The 16497-nt window shown below is 41.7% G+C and overlaps 2 protein-coding genes across 7 annotated transcripts in view; one reads left to right on the top strand and one right to left on the bottom strand.

Moving 5' to 3' along the window:
- IFT81 (intraflagellar transport 81) overlaps positions 1-16497 on the top strand; it is a 158261-nt gene that overhangs the window by 21051 nt on the left and 120713 nt on the right. The gene's annotated exons all lie outside the window — the stretch shown is intronic.
- The window catches only part of P2RX7 (purinergic receptor P2X 7), a 46036-nt gene that overhangs the window by 6409 nt on the left and 23130 nt on the right, over positions 1-16497 (bottom strand). For both annotated transcript variants that reach the window (XM_031442665.2, XM_064481239.1), the window contains exons 6-11: positions 13033-13113; positions 12294-12423; positions 8279-8415; positions 2325-2415; positions 921-986; positions 684-833 (exon numbers count right to left, since the gene is read on the bottom strand). In XM_031442665.2, coding sequence (XP_031298525.2) covers positions 684-833; positions 921-986; positions 2325-2415; positions 8279-8415; positions 12294-12423; positions 13033-13113 — 655 coding nt within the window. The remainder of the gene's footprint in view (positions 1-683; positions 834-920; positions 987-2324; positions 2416-8278; positions 8416-12293; positions 12424-13032; positions 13114-16497) is intronic.

Genomic DNA, 16497 nt, shown 5'->3' with positions numbered 1-16497 from the left:
TAGCACGTATCTGTGGTTCTAATAATAATCACATAATCCTATAAACCTACCTGTAGGGTTGTGTGAAGATTCAGTGAGTTAATGTGGGTCTAGCACTGGAAATGCTGTATAAACGTGTGCTCTTATTATGTACATCAATTTTTAAAACTGGTGCCAGGCATTCCTTACTTTGGATTTACCATAGTTTATTTCACCATTCACCTATTGGACATTGGGTAGATGCTTCTCTTCACTGTCACTAACACCGCTGGGATGGACATCTTGTACACGTGTACTGTGTGGGTACCTGCGTGAGGGTTTCTCTAGGGCAGGCGTGGAGAACTGGAAATGTCAGGCTGTAAAGTATGTCCCATTTAAATGGTACTAGATACTGCTAAGTTGTTCTCTGAAGTTGTTACACCTTTTTTTTTTTTTTTTTTTTTGCTGTACTAATTTAATAATTCGGACAAAATTGACAAATCCTGGAATATAAAAACAACCTTTTTCTGTTATACCTCCAGTTTAGTTTCTGTTCTTTCACAAGAGCAAAGGATTCATCTGAGAGATGATGGATTGGGGTAGAGTCTAGAGACTTATCCTCCATGGGATTACACCTATGATTCTGGCCTTATGTCTGTACATTTATCAGTAATATAACAGACCCGACAGGTGTTTTGGCGTCCCATAGACTCAGTGAGCCTTACCGGCTTTGGCTCCACAATGGACTCACACTTCTTCCTATAGTAGTATTCGTTGACTGCACAGGGCTCACAGCACTTGAAACAGGGATAAATATGAGATCGGCAGTATTTACTTGAGTAAGTGTTGATGAGAAAGTCGATGAACAACGTGGCCTGGGAGAAACCCGGACAAGCACCATGTCAGTGAAATTTCTTTTTGCCAAATAATTTTCATAAAATGTGGGAAAGAGAAGCCCTTACCAAACCAAAGTAGGAAAGGGTTGAGCCAATGTACACGATCAGCTGGATAATGTCAAATTTTCCTCCCTGAAAACAGAGGGGAAAAGGTTACTCGGTTGAAATTCAGAGCAACACTCTTTTGCTCTAGTCAGTAATTGTTAGTTCCAGCAGAGGAGGGAGTCTAGCACCATGAATTTGATAGATGCATCCAGAGTGTTCACGGCAACAGAGATTAAGGAGCCTGAAAATATACCTTCTGCCTCTCAGGATGTGCTTGAAAACATGAATGTTTTAAACAAAGAAGCACTGGAACCCACACACAGAGGAGAACCATTGAAGAAACCTTGTTGTTTTTCCATACAAGATGAGGGTTTCAGACGAGCTTTCCCTGAAAGTGGTTTGAGATTACTTTGGAAACAGAGGGAAGGAATGTCTGCACAAATTCTTCCCGTGGTTACCCTTGTGGTTTTTATTTTCAGTGTCTTTCTGTCCTCTCGGTGCTAGCCCATTGATTCTTGTGCTTCTTGTCACCATGTTACATGAACAATATGCTGTCGGCTAAAGTGTATGGGTATCTGTTGATATTTGCCTGCCCAGCATCCCCTCGTTCCTTGTTCTAGAGACAGCATGCAAATTTTCCATCGGAGAGCCATGTCTGTCCATACTTGGTCCACGTAGTTTCAGGGAAAGAGGTTAATTCAGGGCTGGTCCAGGACCAACTACTGAGAGTATGACATAACCCTGGTCACAGTGATCAGTCCAGCAGTGACTGTGTGGCTCAGATTGGGCCAGTCAATGCCAACAGCATCTGCTGAGGCCTTTGCTGAAACTCTGGCAGAGATGCTCTCTTTTCATTGAGGTTGCTATGTTAAGATAATCAGTATGTGCTGACACCACCACTTCGAGATGACCCGCTGAGAATGACACCAAAACAGAGAACAGATGTAAGAGATGGAGGGAGGCAGGTTCCTGATGATGTTGTTAAAAACACCTGGATTCAGTCATGCCTGAAGCCTGAAAGTTGCCTCATGGATTTTTCAGTCATGTGAACTAAGGGGGAAAAAAAAAAAGACTTCTTTTTCCCTAAGCCAATTTGAGTTGGATTCTGTTACTTACAAACTATTTTGCAGAGGGATTTCTCTTTTTCTCTCTCTCTCTCTCTCTTTAAGCATCAGAGTATTTTTAAAGTTGAATATTAGTTTCCCTTCCCACCGCCCCAAACCCGCTGTTGTACTCATCAGATGACTTTTTTATGAACAGGACCCCAAGGACATGTCTTCCCCCTCTCTTATCCCACATGCAGGATGCACAGTACTGGCTAATGACTATGACCCAAACATTCACCCCTTGAGACCCTACAGCAATAATTAGAACATAGTCATGGGAATGAAGAAGCCAGTGGCTGGGAGCAGGGAAGAGACTTACGGTGCCAAAAACCAGGACATCAAAGCGGATCCCAAAGACTTTTATCAGAGTCCGTTTTTCAACATTGTTTTCCTTATAGTACTTGGCATATCTGTAGGAGGGAAAGGATCCATATTTATAAAGATCTATCTAAAAGTGCTGGTATTTTATGAAAAGAAAACCCAAAACAGTAGCCGATCTAGTCTTCCTTGTCCATCTTCTAGCCCTGCTTCAGTTGGCAGAGGGAAGAGCATAATCCAAACCCACGAACTACTCTTTCTGACCACCTGGAACCAAAGCACCACTTCCTTGTGTCAATTCCTCTACTTCCAGCATCACAGTATGACGGAAAAATCTGCTTTTAGTTTAAGATTAAAATGAACAATTTTTAACCAATACAAGATTAACAATAAGAAAAAAATTTTTAAAATCACTTCAAGCAATCTGATTATTTCCTAAGAGGGAAAAGTAGGTTTGGCTTCTAGAATGAAGGTACTGATTAATGGATTGGAGACAGGTGCACCTCAGCAATCTGTTTGGTTTCTCTTTAAGATTCTGTATTTGTCTATTTGGCTCCCATTATCACCAGGGCCAAACTAACAGACAACATTGTTTATATCCCCCCTGCAATCTAGCTTTTGCAGATACATGAAAATTTATTTATCCAGCCACCTCCTGTATCTAACTCTCGCACATCCTGCCCTAAATTGCCCAGGGCCAGTTACCAGACAACCAGAGACCACTCTTATAGCCCAGAGCCCGCCAACATTACTCACACTAGCCAGTCCTAAGCTGTTTCCCCTTCCCTGCCTTGCCTTTCCCATAGAAAACACAGGAAAGTCTCTGGGCTGTGCTTTTTCCTTGTTCTCACTAACCCCTGACCAAACCTGGTGCTTCCCCCTGTGGCCCTGTGTGGCCTCACATGCCTCCTCCTCTTGGAAAATGTAATGAAATTCTTCTTTCAATGGCATTGACCTCTATGTGTCATCACATGGTCACCTTTATAAATTAAGACCTGAGTACGAATAACAGTCACCCCAAATATACAACTCTCACCAGTGCTACAGTAGGGAAAGTGGCATGTTTTGTTTTTTCATGAGTAGTTAGGAAGACTTAAACTACATGCCTCACAAAGCTTCTAAATCTGTTCCTCCCGCGTTGCCACCTTTTGGTGGTGGTTTTTAGGTAAGGGTATATTTTCTTTCTGAGTTATTGATTCACAATCTATTTACAGGTGTTGGGAGAGAAGAAAACAGAAGACAGATGCTCTGCCAGAATATAGTATGAACATCTGAAATTCTTTTTTAAAAAACTCAGGATCTGACATTGAGATTGGTTAGGTATTCTCAGGCGCTTCAGTGCCTGTGTCTGGCCAGAGGGGTTTCAATTTCTTTGCATCTGATTGTTCTCATTCCATGACAGTCCTTTCTTCTTCTGCTTTCTTGATTGATTTGTTTTTTAAAACACAAAGCAAGCACGCACCTCTACTCTGCCCCAGGGTTGCATTCTCTCTCTGTGAAAGTTGGTTTACTGAGAAGTTTCAGTAAATACTTGAATTTCTGCTTTCAGGGTCTTGGTAGAGTGACTGTCAAACTGAGGGCAAGAATCACTTGGGAGGTGTGTTCAAAAGGCCAAAGGGTGGTTTTAGAAGGTCTGAGATGTTTCTAGGAATCTGTATTTCCAGGAAAGGTACCAGGTGGTTCTGATGCAGGTGGTCAATGGGCCACATTTAGAAACACCTGGCCCTGGGCAAGGATGTTTTTGCACCCTGTAATGGGTTGGATAATGGCCCCTCCAAAAAGATAAATCCAGGTGCTTAATCCCTGCAGCTGTGAATGTGACCTCTTTTGGAAATAGGATCTTTGGAGATACAAATAAGTTAAGGATCTCAAGATGAGATCATACTGGTTTAGGATGGGCCTTAAATCCAATGACTGTATCCTTGGAAAGGAAAAGGAGAGTTGAAACAGAAACACAGAGGAGAAGGCTGTGTAAAGAAAGAGGCAGATATTGGGGGTGGATGCAGCCACAAGTTAAGGACCACCTAGAGCTGTCAGAAGCATGAAGAGGCAAGGACGAATCCTCCCTTAGAGCCTTCAGAGGGAGCATGGCCTGCTGACACCTTGATTTTAGACTTCTGGCCTCCAGAACTGTGGGAAAGAAATTTCTGTTGTTTAAAATCACCAAGTTTGTGATCATTTGTTACAGCAGCCACAGGCAACGAATACAAACACATACCCATTATGAACCAGAGAAGCACGTTGGGCATTCTGTTCTGGGTCGGTCTTCCCTGCTTTACACATGTTGTAAATGAACTGAATTTCATGTTCATGGAATAAGAACCATTTGCCATGAATCTTTGGGTGAAGGACACAATTCTGCAACATGATCAATTCCTTCAACTTCCTATGTTTTAGAAAGTTATATTTTCTCATACACCTCATATAACCTTTAATTTCCTACTCTTTTGTGTGGCTATTTGAAAATGACTTGTCCAGTTACCCATCAGATCTCAACAATTTATTTTTGGCCAAAGATTACTTCTGGTGCTTATTCCAGACAATAAATGCTCTAACACTTTGTTCTAAAAGAGTATTAACCTCATAACAAGTTCTTCAGAAAGCTCAGATCTCTCCAGGAGCTAATGTTCTTAGGCTTGAGCTCAGCAACTTGAAGGACATTTGCTAACATCTGATTGGTACATTGCTCTGCATGCATCTGCTGATTGTTGAAAAAACAGCCTGTGAAGGCAGTCAGGGGACCACTGATCCAGGCCTCTCTTCTTGCTAATGGCCAGAAGCCTATTCAGTAGAACAGCAGGGAGTGATCAAAACACTACCTAAACTAGGAGCTGGTTTCAGGGCCCTGGATGAAATTGACCCAGAAAAGGCAAAAAGCCTCTTGTGTTTTGATCTCACCCAGCCTTTAGTCAAGGGTCTGAAACTTAAATGCCTTTAGGGGGCAGGCAGATAACAGAAATGAGTGATGTAAAAAAAAGAAAGAAAGAAAGAAAGAAAAGAAGTGAGCGATGTAGCCAGTTATAAGGTAGTAAGGAGTGGTAAGGACCATGGCAAACCAAAAACCACATGCCCTTTCTAAATTAGACCACTGTTACTCAGTTTGGCTGCTATGTGGTGTATGAACCTAGAGCTGTCAAATGGTTTACTTTTTTTCAAATAGTTTAATTTTTTTAAGTAGGAGGTCCAGACTTTTATGTAGAATGTCTCAACTTTCTAAACATTGTGCAAGACAAAAACTAAAACAAAAATAGAAACAGTTGAAGGTTGCTTGCCAATTAATGATGCTGCTTTGAATAAAATATAAATAGATCCATTTGCTTGAGCAGACCCCCCAGAAGTCAGTAAGAGTACTAGCAAAAGGGTTAGAAAGCAGTAAATGTGTGTGTATGTGTGTGTGTGTGTGTGTGCGTTTGTGTGCACCCACACGTGTACTTTGGCCTGTACTCGCTTGCACAGATCAAGTAGACACCTTATTTTATTCATTCCCCCAGGCAGCAAGCAGCCTCATTGTAGGAACAAAATATAGACAGATGAAACATCTAAGAAGAAAGTATGTTTGGGATGCTAGATAATATAGTCTGTACCAGTGCTTCTCTAATTTTAATGTGCAGTGAATCTTCTGGGAATCTTAAGATGCAGATTTTGATTCAGCAAATTGAGTGGGGGCTGACATTTTACATCATAACAAGCTCCCAGGTGAGGCCCTTATTGCTGGTTCCAGGACCCTGTTTTGAGTATTGAGAGTCTAGATTGGCGATTCTCAAACTTGAGTTTGCATCAGAATAGCCTGGAAGGCTTATGAAGACAATCCCCAGAGTGTCTGATTCAGTAGGTCTGGGGTAGAGCTTGAGAATTTGCATTTATAACAAGTTCCCACGTGGTGCTGAGGTGGGGACCGGCATTTTGAGAACCACTGGTCCAGACCATTAGTACTAAAGGTATTCAGAGAAGCTAATATGTCTGCAAGTTGATTCCCTAACATAGACTCCTTTAAGTGCAGTTTCCCTTCTTTTTTTTCTTTTAATTGAAGTATAGTCAGTTTACAATATGGTGTTAATTTCTGGTGTACAGCATACTGACTCAGTTGTACATATATATACACATATATTCCTTTTCATTACAGGCTATTACTGAGTATTGAATATAATTCCTTGTGCTGAACAGTAGGGCCTTGTTTATTTTATATATAATAGTCAGTATCTGCAAATCTTGAACTCCCAATTTATCCCTCCCCACCTCCTTTCCCCGCTGGTAACCATAAATTTGTTTTCTATGTCTGTGAGTCTGTTTCTGTTTTGTAAATAAGTTCATTTGTGTCATTGTTTTAGATTCCACATACAAGTGATATAATGTATTTTTCTTTCTCTTTCTGGCTTACTTCACTTCATATGATAATCTCCAGGTCCATCCATGTTGCTGCAAATGGCATTATTTTATTCTTTTTTATAGCAGTTTTTCTTCTTAACTAGGAGAATGGAATCCTCAGGAAAGTGCAGGATACCTGTGTGGGGTCTTATCCTGTGCTTAGAGAGACCTTCTCTGGTTGCATCTCTCCCCAGCCCCATCAAGCTATCTTGTTTGGTTTTCTATAAAGTGTTTATCATCATCTGAAATGGTCTTGTTGGATTTATTTGTTTGTTCCATTGTGGTATAATTAACATATAATAAAATGCATAACTCCTAAGGATTCAGTTCAATGAGTTTTGACAAATGAATACCCTGCGTAACCTATATCCCTACCAAGATCTAGAACATTCCATTACCCCAGAAAACTCTCTTGTGCTCCCTTCCAATCAGTTCCTACTTCTCCCCCACCCCCATGGAGGAATGTCTCCACATCCCATGGCATGCACAGAAATCTGCACAAAATCATTCCTGCCGAAGCCCACCAGCAAATATTCTAAAGCCCCACAGAGAGAAATCCCATCCAGGTTCCTACGGGTCAGTGTGAAGGGGTTATACAGTAGATTGGACACAAGGAGGAAGATCCATCAGCTGAGAGTGGACCTCACTGAAACAATAACAGATACCTTGAAAAAGAACTGAATGTAAATCCAAGAAATGAAAAATATAGCCATAGAATTTTTTTAAACCTAAAAGCATATGGTAAAATGATCATAACCTTTGATCCAATAATTCTACTTCTAGAAATTTATCCTAAGGAAATAATCTGGAATTTAAGCAACGATTTATGTATAGAGATATATACTGCAGAGTTATTTATAATAGAAAAACTGGGAACCCCAAATGTCCAATAATGGAGGAATCGGTAAGAAAACCATGAGATGGAAGGGAAAGGGGATCTTAGTGATCTAGTTTAGGATTATGGAGCTTCTATTATTAGCTGTGGGTCTTAGGCAAATCATTTCACCTTTCTCAGCTTTCCCTGGGACACTAATATCTACCTTCAGGGAGGGTTGTGAGGTTTAGTGATGGTGACGTACAGTGCCTGGTATATAGAATACCTTCCCTAAGTTGTAGCTTTTGTTATCATTCCATTCACACAATGGACTTTTGTGATCATTAATGTGATAGTCACAAAGAATTCTGAGTGACCTGGCATATGAAAAACCCCACATATATTATAAATGTGATATGATCTCACATAAGCCTCACGAAAGAATTGGTTAGACAAAGGAGAATTCACCAGGAAGTTATCCTCGAGTATCTTCGGTTAGAGTAATTATGAGTGATTTTTATCCTCTTCTCTATGCTTTTCTTTGTTTCCCAAGTTTTGTTTTTGTTTTACACAGAGCGTGCAGTTCTTTAATAATTCATACAAAAATTCAATCACTGCCTGGCTCTTAGAGGAAGTCTTTTACATTCATCTTGTTGCCTTGGGAACCAAAACTGGTCTTACTGGCTACTAGGGGTGGCATTCAGCTGGGCTTGGAAGGTCCCTGGGGAGCCAAGAGTGGCCATTCACTGGGTGAATCTCACTTGGAGCATTGTTACCTGAAGTTGTAGCCAGGATATGCAGTCTCATTGGCGGTCTTATCGTCAAGGCGACGGAAACTGTATTTTGGCCGGCAGTGATGGGACCACTTGTCTAGGTTGCAGTCCCAGTAGATCTCAATGCCCATGATTCCTCCCTGGGGAAGACAAGAGACAGTCTCTAAGTCCCACTAGATGTGGGTTACGCAGTCACCAGACATCTCCCTGCACAGTGATGATCACTGAAAGAACGGTTTGCTTTTGAGGGGAAAAAAATGCTGACTAAAAGTTTCAGAGCCTAAGTGCAACCCTGTCTAACTCATACAACGATTACCGTGGCAGCTACAAACTCATGTCCCTGTTCCTCCTCCCATCTGGGGCGCACTGTTAGATTTATTTTCCTAAAATATAACTTTCAACAAACCACTCCTGTTAGCAGACACGTTTAATGGCCCCTCCATTAAAGATTAAGTTGAAACTTGTTCGACTGGAATTCAGCGAGCTCTATCGTGTATCTCCTCTGCTTATCTCCCAGTACTCCCCTGGAGAAAGCTCTTACTCCCAACTGTCTGTGTTTTTCCCTAAACACGCTTTGCATTTTCATTTCTTTTTTAAAAAACAGCTTTATTGAGATACAGTTCACATATAGTTTGCTCTCTTCACATTGTACGATTCAACAGGTTTTAGTATATTCACCTATATGTGCAAGTCACCACCATCAAATTTGCATTTTCAGTACCTCCAAAAGAAAACATGTAAACTTAGTTATCACCCCTCCCCCAGCACTAAGCAACACTAATCTACATTTTATCTCCATAAAGTTCCTTATTCTGAACTTTCATATGAATGAAATTATATATGATCTTTTGTGTCTGGCTTCTGTCACTTAGCATAATGTTTTTAAAGTTATCTATGTTGTAGAATTTATCAGTACTTTATTATTCCTTTTTGTCATGGAAGAATACTCCATTGTGTGGATACACTACATTTTGTTTATCCATTCATCCTTCAGTGGACACTTGGATTCCTTCCACCTTTTGGCTGTTATGAATAATACTGCTATGAACATTTATGTACAAGTTTTTGTGTGAACATATGTTGTGATTTTTCTTGGATGTATGCTTAGGAGTGTATGCTTAGAATTTTTAAATCTTCGCCTTTGTCTTTTTCTCACAATGAAATGTTTCTCCCACACAGTTCCCCGGCTAAGTCCTCCTTATTCTCTAAGACCCAGCTTACGTTCTTCCCCATCCACTCAGCCACACCTGTGCTCCTCAATTCCAGGTGACCTTTCTGTCCTCTAAACTTCTAAGGAATCTCTTACTCTCTTACCTGTACTTGGTACTTCTGTCTTTCTACAAACATTTTTTTTGAGCATTATTTTCTTAGTGCTCATTGAATCTTAAGACAACATTGCTCGTAAGACATAGTTTTCAAAAAACAATTTTGGGGGTTGGTTATTAGGTATATTTATTTATTGTTAGTTTTTTTTTTTTTTTTTTTGATGGAGGGACAGAGGATTGAACCCAGGGCCTCGTACGTGCTATGCACACACTCTACCACTGAGCTATACCTCCCTAAAATATAGTTTTTGGTTTTGGTTTTTTAATTTTTTAAAAATTATTTATTTAAAAATTTGAGGGGGGAGATAATTAGGTTTTACTTATTTATTTATTTATTTATTTTAGGGGAGGTACTGGGGATTGAACTCAGGACCTTGTGTATGCTAAGCACGTGCTATACCACTTGAACTATACCCTCCCCCCTAAAATATAGTTTTTAAAAAATGTTCCTCTAAGAAAAAAATGCTGCCAATTAAACTGTGAGACTCCATCAGCTGAAAGCACTTCCTGATTTCAAGACTACTAAAAGTGGAAAAAAGAGAAGTCTTTGAATCAGTGAAATATGGCATTTCAAGATAGTATGTTAGATGCTGAGGATACAGAGATGAGTAACAAGGAGACTCTGACTTGGAGAAAGGGGAAATAATACAGAATAATTACAACTATCATTTTTTTGTCAAGCGCTAAGCCACACAGTCTACATAATATAGTGAATATCTAATGCTTCTGTCACTCAGCATCCAATTTGCCTTTTTCTGGAAAAAAGTACCTGGAATTTCCTTTGGGAAACGCCTCTCCCAACTCTCAGTGGTTTGAATGGGCTCTGACCTCTCCCAGCTACAGGAGTGGGCACATGACCCAGGCCTGGCCAATCAGGACAGTGCATCCCTTTGAACCTGGTGATTGATTCAGGGATAGCTATGTGGCCCAAGGTAGACCAGTCAAAACCCTCCCTGAGATATTTTGCCAGAACCATTGGAAAAGAGGTCCTCCATTGGCTGGGACCACTAGCTACAGAGTGTGAAAGTCTAAAGCAGCATTGTCTAATAGGATTTTCTGCAGTGATGGCTATCTTCTATATTCATGCTGTGCAAGACAATAACCAGGAGCTACTGAACACTTGAAATGAGGCTGGTATGACTGAGGAAGTAAATGTTTAGTTTTATTTACTTTTAATTAATTTAAATTTAAATCACTTCATGTGACTTGTGGCTACCATATTGGATAGCACAGTTCTAGAGCTTTGGTGGCTTTTCCTTGACACATGGAGAATATGTGTGAGAATGACATCATCAATAGGGAAACAGTCAAGAGGTGAAGAGTCAGATTCTTGAAGGCATCACTTGAGTTCCTGGATGCAGCTATGCCTAAATCTATCATACCTTTTATTCAGTCAACAGATATTTATTGAGTGTCCAGTATGTGCTGAAAGTTACACAGAAATGAACCACACACACACACACACACACACACACACAAGCTAAAGATTCTTGCCTTGATGGAACTTATATTCTAGTCCAGGAAAAATAGACAACAAACAAATGGATGTGTAAAATATGTGATATGTCAGACAATTCTAGGTGCCAGGGATAAATATAAACCTGGAAAGGACCGTAGGGCATCCTGGGATAGAGGTGAGAATTGTCATTTTAAATATAGTGGTAAGGGAAAACTTCATTGAGCTTATATTTGAGTGAATATGGTATAAGTAGGCGAGGGAGATAGCTAATACTATGTCTGGGGCCAGACTGTTCCAGGCAGAGGGAACAGCAGGAGAAAACTTCCAAGGTAGGAAGATGCCTTGGGTATACTAGAATATCTATTTCCCCTGGTCTTTTTACACAAGCTAGTGTGGTTCCTTTTCTGTTTAAGCCACTTAAGTTTGGTTTCTATTATTTATGCCTCAGATTACTTTTTTTTTTTTTTTTTTTTGCTTACATCATTTGAGTTGGATTTCTAGAATTTGCAACTAGAAGAATCCTGACTAATCCAAGTACAGTAGTCCGAATAATGGCCCCCCAAATAGTCCTAATCCCAGGTCCTAACCCCTGGACCTCTGAATGTGTTACTTTATATGGAAAAGTAGACTTTGCAGATGTGATTAAAGTAAGGATCTTGACATGGGGAGATTATCCTGGATTACCTGGGTGGGTCCTATAAAGACACTGGTCTTTATAAGAGGGAGGGATTTGACACAGAATAAGAAATCAAGGTGACCATTGAGGCAAGATGCAGTGCTGCTGGTCTTGAAGCTGGAAGAAGGGGCTATAAGCCAAGAAATGCAAGGAATGCAGCTCTGAAAGGTGGAAAAGGCAAGGACATAGATTTTCCCCTAGAGCCTCTGGAGGGAGCATGGCCCTGCTGATACTTTGATTTTGGCCCAGTGAAATTCATTTTGGACTTCTGACATCCAGAATTGTAGAAAAATATGTGTTGTTTTTAAGCCACAAAGTTTGTAGTAATTTGTTACATCAGTCACAGGAAACTAATACACTGAGTATCTCACTCATACGGTTTTTGTGGGATTAGATGAGGTGATGCAGGAAAAGTCCTCATCACAGTGCATGGATTTACAAAATGCATAATAAATGTAAGCATACTGTTAAGACCTAGTAGTCCAGCCTCCTGGCCATTTCCCATCCTCCAGCCCTTGACCCACCCCCCACATCCCACTGTACAAAGGCACCACCAACCTGAATTGCCACAACTGAAAAATTATCTCCTGTTTCTTGGAAGATATCTCCTAGTCGGAAAATGGGACACTGTGGATTCTGAGTCTTGTGAAAGGTGCAAGTGAAGTTTAAACCTGGCAAGATGTTTCTCCTGCACATAATGGAAAGCAAACAAACAAACATCTCTTTTGAAAATTGGGATCCATCTCTTTCATTTGTGGTAGCCTGTGTGATAGCTGGCCACCGTGAGGGTCCCTAGTGATCCTGCCTCCTGGGATTCACACCCTTGTGTTTTTCCCTCCTACATTGTACAGTGTTGGTCTGTGTGACCCATAGTATATGACAGAAGAGATGGTGTGTCACTTCCGAGATTAGATTATAAAAATATGGTGGCTTCCATCTTGGTTGCTTGCTCTCTGTTTTGGATCATTTGCTCTGGGGAAGCCAGCCACCATGTCCTACGGACACTCAAGCAGTCTGAAGGAGAGGTCTACATGGTGAAGAACTGAGCTCTCCTGCTGACAACCGCGTGAGCATGAAAGAGGATTCTCCAGCTCCAGTCAAGCCTAGAGATGACTGCAGCCCCCGTTGACAGCTTGACCACAAGCTGGGAGACATTGCAGTAAAGTCATTACTAGATTCCTGACTCATAGAAACTATGTGAGATAACAAATGTTTGTTGTTTCAAGCATCTAAGTGTTGGGGTAATTTGTTACACAGCAGTAGAAAACTAATACAGCCTGACATTCTGGGCACTTACGTGGTGTAGTTGTGGCCAGGGAAGTGGATGTTATTCTTGATGAGCACAGTGAAGTTTTCAGCGCTGCCCAAGAGTGCAGGCCTGTGAGGGAGAAATGCAAAATGAGGATCAGTGATTACAGATACCAAGGGAGTCAGGGAGCCACTGGGACCAGAGGCTCTGGTTTTTTGTTCGGTTCAATGTGATGGGTGAAAAGAAATGCAATCTAGCAGGAAAAACCTTCCAAAATTCTCTATCCTCTCCAGAAAGAATTCCTCCCTTCTTAAGACCCAGTGGCATTTACTGTAACACTTCTCACTCTGATATAATTATATGTTTAGTTATGCTCAATGGTGTGCTGGTAAATGATTAACAACCAGCTCTCTAGGAAAACAAAAAGCCCTGATATTGTAGCATTTACTGATTATTGTGGTATAAATACTCCCACCATAGCTGATTTCAAACTACTGATAGAACATTACTGTCCTTGGAATTGGGGAGGGATGAGCGTAAATGGCTTAGAACTGGTACAAGCCAGCTCCAGCAAACTCCCATTTGTATCTTTCACCATGGGCTTGGTGTTCCTGCAGGACTGGGACAATATTTTTCTCATCTTGGCATCCCCAGCCTTTAGCACAGGGCCACACATATATAGTTGACTCTATCAGTCACTCTCTAGAGGCTCTGAACAGTGTAAAATTCTCCAGGAGTTAGAGGAGACCAAATTCTAGACTACAGGAAGGTCCACCCACCACCATCCATTCATTCATTCAACAAATATTTCTGGTTCTGGTCATAGGACTGAACACTGGGGATATAGTGATGAACAAGGCAGTCAAGGTTTTTGACCTTGTGTGGTTGACAGTCTGTTACAGATGGAGAGAACTGGCTCCACAAGAGGATACCACTGGCATCCTGTTGCCTGGTGTGCCTGAGAAGGTGGCAGATGTATATTGGGAGAAGCACCAGGAAAGGGTGGAGGGTATTTGGAAGGGAACATCAAGAATGATCTGCTTTTTATTCCAGGACATCCAGAGCCCGACTTTGGCTCTATTTGGGATATAACTATAGAGAACCTATCATTTTTGCCTGTCCAGCATCAATTTCCCCTCTGGCACTAGCACCACAAAATTTCTTCCTTTGGGGAAGCCAGGTCTCTTCCACTCTCAGCCAAGGGAGTTGGGTGGAGATGAGTTCATCTCCTGCCCATCCATACAGCTCCCAGGGTGGGCAAGTAAGCCAGAGCTGGCTAAGCAGTGTAATCCAATTCCCTTGGCTACAGTGATTGGTTCATAGGCTGTCACATGGCTTAGACCACTGAGAACATCCCAGATCTTTTATAGGAACGATTGGAAAAACAAAGCTCACTTTCTCTAGGGTTGTTAGTAGTAAGGACAGTGTAGACCTGGAGTCCCCAGACCACAGTGTAAGGAGAGCCAGAATGGAAGAAAGAATAGCTGAGGGTTGCGGGGAGGCGGAGGGCAGAGGAAGAGTGAGTTGGGGGGAAGAAGAGGATGGAGGAAGAGAGAGAAAATTTTAACACATCATTTGAAGCCTAGATCAAGCCTTGCCTGAAGCTAGTATTTTTGGACTTCTCATTAACAAGAGTCAAAAACACAAGCCAAAAATTAACACTCCCTGTTTTTTCTGAAGCCACTTGAAGTTATATTTGTCACTTGCATTTAAAAAAAATCTTTTTCACAACAGATTCCTGCTATGTGCCAGACCCTTTGCCTTTAAAACATTCTCAACCCCACACTTCTTGGGCAACACTCAAAATCAGAGGACTACAGGATCCGCTTTATTCCTCTCTCATGACATAATTTTCTCTTCTGAATTACAGCTCTCTGTGCATGTGTCTTTTCTATCAGATTGCAAGAGCCTTGAGACCTGCTCCACATCTGGCTCTTTTTGTATTTTCCATAAAATTGAGCACAGTCTCCCTTGTGTATAGTTAATGTGAAGTAAATATCTAACACCTACTATGTAGTAGTGGAGATGTTGGGCAAACGAGTAAATTAATCCTCTAAGGAACCCATTCATATAACATATGAGAAACCGAAGTTCAGGGAGTTGCTTGCCCAGGGTCATGTAAAACTGCAGCCCAGGGCCTAGCACATTAGAGATGTACAGAATTTATCTGATAAATGAGTTGGTGGCAGAGCCAGGACTGAAAATCACATGCAATTAAGAGGCCCCTTGCCTTGAACTAGGGATTACCTGACTGTAGGCTGATGTCCCACCCAGGCCCTGGACAACTCCTTCTGTGACAAATAAACTTCCCTGACCTAAAAATGAACCGAGATGGTACCATCAAGGATTGAGAGCCAGACAGGCTGATACTGTCTAGTGCTTCCCACCCTGATATGATAAACCTTTTAAAAAGTCGGTCTGGGGAAGTCTTCTCTTTGCCCTATAGATGCTGATGGTGTGGCCCTGAGTCACACTGTCTAGAGCTTCACTGTCCAGTATAGTCCAGCATCCCCTGGGCACGCGTGGCTATTTAAACTAAATGAAATAAAAAATTCAGTTCAGTTTCTGTAACCACATTTCAGGTCCTCAATAGTCACACGGAGCTAGTGGCCCCCATATTGGATGATACAGGTACAGAATATTTCCATTATTGCAGAAAGCTCCACTGGACAGTGTTGGTCTAGAACCACCACACTTCTAGGGTCAGAGCATGTGTGTGTGTGTGTGTGTGTGTGTGTGTGTGAACACTGACTATGTGCCAAGCATGGGGCTCACTTTACACGTATCAGTCATTGTACAAGTATCATCTCATTTAATTCTCACAACAGCCCAGTGAGAAGGCACATTGTCTTCATTTTAAAGACAAGGAAACAAGCTGAAAGAAGTTAAGCCACTTGTTCAAGAATCTACAGCAGGGATGTGTAAGCCAGGATTTGAGTCCAGGTCCCCTTATTCTCTGCTGAAATGCATCCCTCCCAGGGGTTTCTGAGATTTAGCATCAAGTTCTTCCTTCTAGGCCTGACCTTGTGTGCTAAAGAAGAGTCAATACAGGGGACCACCAAATCTGTATGTCACTGTGAGCATCTAAGGAAACTTCCCTTCCCTTCCATCCCTTTTCCTTCCTTTTCCTCCTCCCTTCCCTTCCCTTTTCTTCCTTTTTCCTCTTCTCCCTCCCTCCCACCTTGTCATCCTTAATCACTCAGGATGGACCCTGGTAGTCAGAATGGACCCTGCTGTAGCACCGGAGGAGGTGTCTGGAGGTGCCCTGGAAGGTGCTGGGACGGCCAGGGGGCAGGGGCACCCAAGGGTGCCCAGGGTAGTAGCTACTTACCAGCCAGTAGAGAATAATTTCAAATTTTTAACAACTAACATGGTCCTTCCAGAGACCACTAGTGTGCCTGGCATGAGGGTCACCAAGCCAGTAAGACCTGGGGCTTGGCAGGACTGTGCTGAGGAGGGAAGCAGGAGCAGTGCCTGGCAGGCCTCATCTGCTCAAAGCTGATGGCCACCATG

The sequence above is a fragment of the Camelus dromedarius genome, chromosome 31 (assembly GCF_036321535.1).
Source record: "Camelus dromedarius isolate mCamDro1 chromosome 31, mCamDro1.pat, whole genome shotgun sequence".
Taxonomy (NCBI): Eukaryota; Metazoa; Chordata; class Mammalia; order Artiodactyla; family Camelidae; genus Camelus; species Camelus dromedarius.
This window is presented reverse-complemented; position numbering and strand designations above follow the sequence as displayed.